Raw genomic sequence first — 8755 nt, 5'->3', positions numbered from 1 at the left:
CAGTCAGGTGGGCTGGGTTCAAGTCCCACCACGGCCTCCTGGCTCTGGGCCTGAGCCTCCCACAGAGTGTCCCTAGGTCTCAGTCTCCCTGTCTGCCAGTCCAGGTGATGCCAGCATCGGGTGACTGCAGATTGAGTGACGGGTGACCACAGGCACCACCAGATCATAGATGACAGGCAACAGGCTCTGTCCTAGATATGATTTGTCACCCAGTCACATGGGAAGCGGGTTCACTGGGGAAGTGGGGCTTAGTCCATGTCCACTCTGAGACCCTGGGTGTGAGGGGGCTCCCCAGGGCCATGGGGACTAAGTCAGGGCCATCACCAGGCTGCTGGCCTTGGTGAGGGATGAGGCAGACAGGGTGTGAACCTCAGAGTGGACAGACCTCGAGTGGACTGAGCTGCGGGGGGCCTCAGGAGATGAGATGATCGCAAGGGGCTGGGCACGGGAGGGGCCAGCGTGGGAGCAGCTGCACCTGACACTGGAGACATCTTAACTGAGACGCAGGCGGCAGTGATGGAGCCTGCAGGCAGGTGAGCAGGAAGTGGAGGGTGAGGGAGCCCCAGACGGCACCCCAGGGAACCTCCCGTCTAGCCAGGGAGGGAGGCTGGCCACAGCAGTCCAGGGGAGAGGGCCGACGGGCGGAAGGCAGCAGGCTGTCCCCTCAGGCACAGGCCCGTGTGGGGGCGTGATGCGTGCATGTCAGAGCCTGGCTTTGTGAGAAGACCGCGCCCCAGGGTGTTCTGTCACCTGTGCCCGACACCCTGCTCCTCAGAGGGTGCTCTGACACCATGACCCAAGGTCTTCAGCAGCCGTCCACCTCTCCAGCCGTCCCCTCCCTGCATGACCAGAAGGAGTGACCAGAGACAGCCCCTCTGGGAATGCCCAGGTCTTCTCCTGGAGAAGGAGGAGAACCCTGAGCTCCAGGAGCAGGGGCTTCCTCCTCAGGGGGACGCAGGGAAGACCCCCGTGGTGGGGGGCGCCCAGCCTGAGAGAGGAGCGGGCTCTGGGTGAGGTGGGAACTCTCCAGGGGGGCAAGAGTCACTCCCAGCAGAGCCCCAGAGGCTGGGACAAACTGAAGCTGGTTGACCGGGACCTTCATGGAGAACAAAGGTCCAGCAAGGCGGGGTGACCACCGGGGCGTCAAGAGACAGGACCAGACTGGGAGCACTGGCCTTGCTCAGAAGACCCCCAGCCAGCTCTCACGCCTGAGGGAGGTCAGCCTGGTTGGAGAGAGGAGCTGGGCACCCAGGTCAAGGCTCCTAACGGCTCCACCGAGACACCATCCACGTGCGGGCCTAGTGTCCATCTGAAGTGCAGACCTCAGCAGCCTCTGGCGCATCACACCACTGGGCTTTAAATTGTGGCAAAATATACACAACATGGGACTTATCATGTCACCTGCTTTCAGTGTCCAGGTCAATGGGACCAAGCACAGTCACAATGTCACACAACCACAACCATCTACTTCCAGAACTTGGTCAAAACCCCAAACAGAAACTCCACACCGACCAGGGAAGAGCTGCCGGCTCCCGCCCCTGCGGCCCCGCAGCCCTGGCGACCTTGGTCCACTTCCTTCTCTGGACCTGCCTGTTGCAGACCCAGCGGAACCAGAGCCACCCGCTGTGATGTTCCTTGCACAGGGCAGAGTGTCCTCCAGGTTCAGCCACCTGGACAACGGCCTGCCTGGTGCTTCACTCCTCATTACAGTCAGATAACCTTCCACTGGCTGGACCTGCCACATTCTGTCTGGCCATCCTCCTGTCCAGGGGCACGGGCTGCCTCCACGTGGCCTCCGTCAAGAACATGGCAACAGGCCTGCACCTGAGTCTTGGGCAGGCTCCGTGCCCGTCTCCGCACAGGTTCATTATCAAGCTTTTGAACTAAAACAGAGTCAAAGAGGCAGACGTGCCCGGCTTCTCACACAGCCACAGCGAGAAGTGGAAGGACCACGGCAAGAACAGGCAGGGGCACCAAGGGACAGCGTCACAACAGCCCAGAGAGCTGCGAGGTGGTAGAGATAGAGAAGGGAGACTCAGACGCTCCTCAGACCTCAGAGCTAGGGCGCAGGAGGTGGCAACGAGGAGGAACACGGGGTGGGGACAGTTTGGGGATCACGGTAAGGTGAGTCTGAATCCTCAAGCAAATCCCTCCCAGGAAAGACCCTCTCCAAGGGCCTTTAAGGACAGAATCCTCCCACCAGAACGGCCAGCGTGGAAAAGACTCCGCAGATCAAGTGCCGGCAAGGACGTGGCGTGGTGGACACACCCACCCAGAGGGTGGGGCACCCAAGAGCACTCTGCAGATGGCCTGGCAGCATCTGCTGGAGCTGGACATGTGGGCACCCAGCAGCCCCACGGCCCAAGGCTCAGCCTGAGGACCACCAGAGACAGATCCAGGGATGTTCTTGAGCAGCTCTATTCTTGGTGGCCAGTCTCAAGTGCCCGTCAACAGAAGCACAAGAGAGTGCACTGTGGGTACCGGGAGCACCCCTCGGCCACCATGCGAGGTGCTCGTGGAGAACCTGTGCATCCTGCAGACCCTCCCCGGGAAAAGGGCAGACCCCAGGGACAGGCTGGGGCTCCCCTCTCTGTGAAGTTCAGGAACTGAAAGGACCCACCCACAGGACGCCAGGAAAGAGGACTTTGTAGGACTTTGTAGGACCCATCTACACAGAAAACTGGATGTCCCAACGTCTTACAGAAGGTCGGGGGGTCTTGATGGAGACTTAGGATGACAGAAAAGAGGACAGTCCCTCAGGCAAAGCCACAGGCTCCTGGGGGCATCGGGGCCCACACCCAGGAGAGAGGGTCAGAGGCGCCGGACGGGACATGCCCTGCAGGGACGGCACAGCAGTCCAGCAGGCCTAGACTCTGAAGGGGACGGAGGAGACGTGAAGGGACTCCGTCCAAGCCCAGAACCCGCCGCCTGGCCTCTGAGGACAAGGCTACGCAAGGAAAGAATCACAGCAACGGTCCCCTGCGCATGGGCAAGCTGGGCAGGAGGGCACCGGGCAGCCTGGGGGATGTGCCGTGGGAACCTCTCGGACCAGACCCCTAAGGTCCACTTCACTGCCGAGAGGTCCACTATTTTAGTAGAAAGAGGGGGCTTGTGAGGTAACCCCGTGGGGTTCCTGGTTCCGCCAGGGTCTTTGGGGTGAGCAGAATAACCACCCAAGACACCACACCCTAATCCCAGAACCGTCGTGTTCTGTGGGAATGTTACCTCGCCAGGCAGAGGGGCCTCCTCTGGTGGACCTCGAGAAGGGAGGGTCTCCTGGCTCATCCAGTGGCCAGCGTGATCACAGGTCCTTCACGGTGGAGGGTGGAGGCCGCAGAGGTCAGAGCCATGTCCTGGGTTGGAGCTGGGGGAAGGAGCTACACACCAGGACTGTGGGCAGCCACCAGAGGCTGGAAAAGAGAAGGAAGCAGGTTCTCCCGGAGCCTCCCGGCCCTGCACACCCTGGACCTGGCTGGTGAGACCCCCGGGCAGCCCGCAGCCCACACGGTGAGGGCCATGCGTCCCCCAGCACTGAAGCGGGGGTGAAGCTGGGTGCCACGGCTGCACCTGCGACCCCAGAGCCTCAGGAGGCTGAGGCAGGAGCATCGCAAGTTTGAGGCCAGCCTCAGCAACTTACGTGGTGAGACCCTGCCCCAGGATAAAAACTAAAAGACGGGCTTCAGCTCAGTGGCAGAGCCCTGGCTTCCATCCCCACTACCAAAAAAAAAGTGCAGTGACTTGACGGGAAGCGTGGACGACTGATGCTCGCCCTCTCTGCACCCTTCCTCCTCCCTCCCCCCGCCCCCTCCTCCTCCCGCCAGGCCCCTTCTCTCCAACCTCCAGGGCTGCTCCCCACTGCTCAGGACCAGCAGCGCCACCGTCAAGGCCTTGGGTGGAGAAATCTTGCCGCACACGGCAGCTTATGTAACTCCATCCCCTGCCACAGCCACCAACGCCCACAGACGCCCGCGGAGACCTGTGCCACAAGCCCGCCCACGCGCCCGCAGGACGTGCAGACGCCAGCTCCCATCAGGAGCCGAGTCCCGGGGCAGCGCTACGGTCCCCTTGCCCGGTCCCACCTGGGTCAACACCGTTCAGCTGGGCTTGAAGGAAACTGGCCCGGTTGGGCTCCAGGAAAGAGGCTTGGTGTCCTGGGCCTGTCCAGCGCCTTGGCCCATACAGACGTGTGTGACCAGCAGGCCGTGCCCTTGTCTCTGGGCAGCTTGTGCATGGTGGTGGGCCCTGCGTCTCCTGCACCAAGTCCCCGCATCTCGAGGCCTCACCTCCGACTCTGGGGTCTTCCCCCACCGAGGCCCACCACCTGGGGCAGCTGGGGTCTGCCCGCACAGCCCTGGATGGGGCCATCTCTCCTGCAGCTCCTCCCACGGCCACACTTGAGTGGCACAGCTCTGGGGACAGGCCAGCAAGGGACAGCAGGGAGACCAGGACAGAGGCCAGAGAGGCGCTCTGATTTCCATGACAACAGCAGAGTCTGGCTGCCTGTGTGGGAATGTGGTCCCCGAGAGCTGGGTCTGCCCACCTCAGCCTGAGGTGGACGCCTCCCTCCTGGCCCTGGGGTCCAGCGCCGCCTGTGTGTGCAGCTGTGTGTGTTCAAGACCAGGGGAAGCTGTTCCTGAGGGCTGGACGTAGAGAGGGAGAGGGACCCGGGACCAGCACCAGGCCTAGAGACCCCAGAGCCTCAGGTGCTCTTGACCTTAGGAGAGGGCGTGGGTGGGGCCAGGAAGGGGAATGGCTGAACCTGAGGCCCAGGGAGGACCCTGCAGGTCAGGGGAGAGGGGGAGAGTGAGCAAGCACTGGTGGGTTCAGGGCCCAGCCAGCCCTGCCCTCCCGCCACCAGGGGCTCAGGACCTGGTAAAGCTCTGCCCACCCGGGTCGTTGGCAAAACTGCCAATTGTGTGAGTCAAGGCAAGTTTTCACTGGCTCCAGGCTCAGCCTGACATACGGCATGTCACCACACCACGGTGGCGCAGCTCTGTCAATGCCAAGCACCCACCCATCAGGGGGGACAGCTGGGGAGACAGGGACCTTCTGGTCCCCAGCGTTGGCACCCTCGGATCTATCAATGAATCCTGCCATGGTGCCTGGCCCATCCGGGACTCAAAGCCTCCTGACCGCCGGGTTGTGGGCAGAAGAACAAAGGGAGGAATTGATCCACTTCACCCCTTGAATGAGGATCTGAATGATCCTGTGAGCCATGCAGCAGGCTGACTGGCAGATTCGATTTGTTTCTGTTAATTCACAGGAAAGGAGGCCCAGGAAGAGAGGGACTGCTCTGCCGTGAAAACAGAGTCGTCGCTTTGTTTTGCTTAAATAACCAGGTAACACCCTGTGGCTGGCGCAGGACTGAAGCAGTCTGGCCCACTCTGCTTCCGGGTCACAGAGGCTGCAGCTCAGGGGCTGGCTGGGGCGTGGCCTCTCCTCTGGTCCTCCTTGGGGCAGGACCCCGGTTTCTCAGACTCCTCTCCCGCCTGCAGGTCCACGTTCCCTGTGGCTGATGGCAGCTGCTCTAGGCTTCCAGGAACACCTCTCAGTCTTTGCCCCTGGGCCCTCCCTCCAGGCCGCAGGCGAGGGTCTCACCAGTCGGCTACAAAGGACCCTTCTTTTCAAAGTTGGTTTTGATAAGAGAAACATGGCCACCTCCCAAAAGGTGAGATTAGAACCGAGAAAGAGGAGAGGGAGGCAGGGAGGGAGGGGTGTGCCGGCCTCCCGTCCCCTCCCTCCTCGGGTCCTTCTCCTCCACCTCCCTCTGCCCACCCTCCCACTGGTCCACTCTGCACCTGGCTCTCCTGCCCCACCTCCCCTGGTCCCAGCAGGTCCTGAGGCTCTGAGGGGACACGAGGGAGGGGTGGCCAGGAGGCCCCACTGCTGGCTGCAGTCCAGACCCTGGTGACCTTGGATTCGTCATTCGCCTCTGTAAATCAGGGCTCTCCAAGACACAGCCACTGGAGACAGCGAGGGGTTTCTGGGGCACCAGCGCCTGCCGTTGGCAGACGGAGGGCCAGGCCGGCCGGCAGCAGGTCCCCTGAGTTCACAGGCTCCCAGCTCGGGCAGGCAGGGGGGAAGGGTAAAGCCTCCGTCCTCCGCTGGTTACTCTGGACAGGACGGAGGAAGCCCACCCACACTGGGGAGAACATCTGCGTTACCAACCACGCAGGCCTCCTGGAGGGGCCAGGAGCAGGGCCTCGCCTGGGCCCAGACCTGGGCAGCTTCACAGGTGAGCCAGCCCGCACTCCCGCCTCGCCACCTGCCTGAGGTGTAGCTGCAGCACGGGGCCTGCCTCCCAGCCAAGGTGACCCCAAAACAGTGCACAGTCCAGGCCCTTGTAGTGGATCTAGACGGGCACTGGGCGGGGAGCCGGGGAAACCTGGAGGGACAGCAGAGACGGGAAAGAGTGGGACAAGGAAGGACCTGCCCCAGACCTGGAGCCACAGGAGGCAGGCTGGCACGGCTGCAGGCCTCAGAGTGACTGGAGCTGGGGCCTGGAGGCAGCTGCCCTGCCCCAGGTTCCCTCCTAGCCGGTCAGCCCCACTTGTGCTCTCTGCACACGGCCCCACGTTCCCTGGACCCCTGCAGAGATGGCACTGCCCAGCCCCCCAGCCACACCCCACGAAGCTCTGGCCACCGCTCAGACTTCACGGAGGTCCTCTGTGAGGGAGCAGGCGGTATCCCTCCAGAAGGTTCGTGGACGTCCTCACCCAAAGCTCAGGTGTGCCCAGCTGGGACACGGGGTCAGTACAGATGTAACCGGGAAGACGAGGTCACACTGGAGAGCAGTGGCCCTCATAGAGAATGCACGGACACTAGGCCACGTGGGGACACAGAAGGCCAGGTGACAATGAAGGAAGCCCTGGAGCCATGCAGTCACATGCCCAGGAAGCCGAGGCCTGCCGGCAGCAGGAGAATCAGGAAGAGGCCTCCCTGGGGCCCTCTGAGGGAGTGGGCCCTGCCCGACCTTGACCTTGACCTCAGAGCCTGGCCTCCAGACAGAGAGCAGGTTCCTGCTGTTCCCAGCCGCCCAGTGTGGGGTCCCTGCTGTGACAGCCACAGGACACTGGGCCCGTGCTGGGGTCCAGGCCCATCAGCCACCTACGCAGTACCGGACCACCCCAGCTGGAACCAGAGGACGGGTCACCAGAACACAGGTGAGCTGCACACGCCCGGCCTGCTGCTGGCCTGGGGGACCACGCGCCTGCGCCTGCTCCCTGCCGACCTGCCAAAAGGAGGACAAGGCCTCGGGGAGGTGGGAAGCTGCGAGGGGGGTCCTGCGCCCAGGCCCAAGGCCAGGCCAAGCCCAGCCCTTTCCCAGGGGAGGAGCGGACAGCCAGAACCTGGGCCAAGGCCGCAGGCCAGGAGGCAGAGCAAGCAGGGACAGGAGGATGCACACACTGGGCCCCCTGCATGGTCACGACTGGACAGGACCAAACATCTGGGACAGCTGACCAGGAACCGGGCGCCTGGAGAGGGACCAGAGGCCCCGTAGCTCTCTCTTCCCTCTGTCTGTCTCAACACCCCCACCGCCCCAGGTCCCTCCTGCCACCGTGGGGGTCTCAGAGCCCGAAACCCCCTGAATGACCAGAAACCACAGTGAGGCTCTTCCTTTGCTTTAGGACGGGCCTCTGGCTCTGGAGGCTCCAGGGCTGCTCCTGCCCACCCCGTCCCCCTGCCAAGAGGCAGGAAGTGAAGAGCCACCAGGAAGTCAGAGCAGACGGTCCCCAAGTCCCCACTAAACCCCCATTTCCCAACTTGCTTCCCCAGGAGTCTGATTCTATGTCCACTCACAGGTCACCAGCCTCACTAAGAGCGTGGGCAGCGACTGGTGAGCAGGCGTGGGCCCATGAACACAGGTTTCTACTTAGAGCGCCTGTTTTAGGGAAAAGCCACCATGGCCGGGGGCAGCAGTTCCAGAAGCAGGGAGAAAATGGCCGTCCAGAAAACCCAGGAAGAAAGACACGTTTCAGTGGCGGGCTTTAAAATATAAAGCTATGATGCATTTTTAAACATTCCTCGCCTGTTTTCCGAAAATTCCACCACCCCTCCCAGAGAGCACGCAAGAACCTGCGGAACGTGACTGTACTGTCCCTCTCACCTCCACCCGGGCTGGCCGCTCCTGGGCCCCTCCATGGAGGTGGCTTGCTCCAGCCCAGGGGCAGACGTCCATCGGGTGTGGCCAGGGGACAGTGGCCTGGGAGCTGCCGGCCTGCGTGGTATTTTTCCTGTATTATTTAACACAGCCCTTTCAGTGTGTGCCGGTGCCATGACGTTCCCAGCAGAGGGACCATGACCCAAGGAATATTTGCAAAAAGCTGAGTTAGGTAAATATTTTATGCCCGTTAATGCGGTGGCCTGGACGACGGGCAGGGGCAGGCGGGGAGGGGGGCACGTGCCTGGGCACGTGCCCGGGGTGGCCAGGGTCCCTGACAGCAGAAGCGGCTGCCCAGTCTGTGGGGCCCCCGTCCCTTTGCAGGGGGGGCCACACACCCTCCACGCACTCTCAGGGAAGTGCCCAGTCCCGTGGAGGTTGGTGTCCCCAGTCACCGCAGCCCGGTGTCCACACTGTAAAAGGCAACACTTCCCAGTGGCTCCAGCCCATGATGATGTGGTTCCCAGAGAGGGGCCAGGGCCTCGGCAGTGGGAGAGGAGAGTCCTCGGGCCCCGCCCCACCCCAACCAGCGTCCTGTGCAGAACAGGTTCTGGGGCAGGACCCCATCCTGGCTCATAGCTGACCACTTCCGAT

At 62.6% G+C, this 8755-nt stretch overlaps 1 protein-coding gene across 5 annotated transcripts; it reads left to right on the top strand.

The window, feature by feature from the left end:
* Positions 1 to 5064: 5064 nt before the first annotated feature.
* Positions 5065 to 8019, top strand: LOC144375942 (uncharacterized). 5 transcript variants are annotated; one of them, XM_078041507.1, is made up of 5 exons: positions 5065 to 5339; positions 5496 to 5668; positions 6122 to 6235; positions 7005 to 7163; positions 7803 to 8019. In XM_078041507.1, the coding sequence occupies exons 2-5, from the start codon at positions 5516 to 5518 to the stop codon at positions 7839 to 7841; spliced, it is 465 nt and encodes a 154-aa protein (XP_077897633.1). In that variant the 5' UTR covers positions 5065 to 5339; positions 5496 to 5515; the 3' UTR covers positions 7842 to 8019. The 5 variants fall into 5 exon arrangements, 1 of the variants encoding a protein (XP_077897633.1); XR_013435837.1 differs by lacking the exons at positions 5065 to 5339; positions 5496 to 5668 and having other exon boundaries at positions 5698 to 6235; positions 7063 to 7163; positions 7328 to 8019; XR_013435836.1 differs by lacking the exons at positions 5065 to 5339; positions 5496 to 5668 and having other exon boundaries at positions 5680 to 6235; positions 7063 to 8019.
* The last annotated feature ends 736 nt before the right edge of the window (positions 8020 to 8755 follow it).

Source organism: Ictidomys tridecemlineatus, chromosome 3 (assembly GCF_052094955.1).
Source record: "Ictidomys tridecemlineatus isolate mIctTri1 chromosome 3, mIctTri1.hap1, whole genome shotgun sequence".
NCBI classification, from domain to species: domain Eukaryota; kingdom Metazoa; phylum Chordata; class Mammalia; order Rodentia; family Sciuridae; genus Ictidomys; species Ictidomys tridecemlineatus.
Note: the sequence above shows the minus strand (reverse complement) of the source record. Positions and strands in the feature narration are given on the sequence as shown.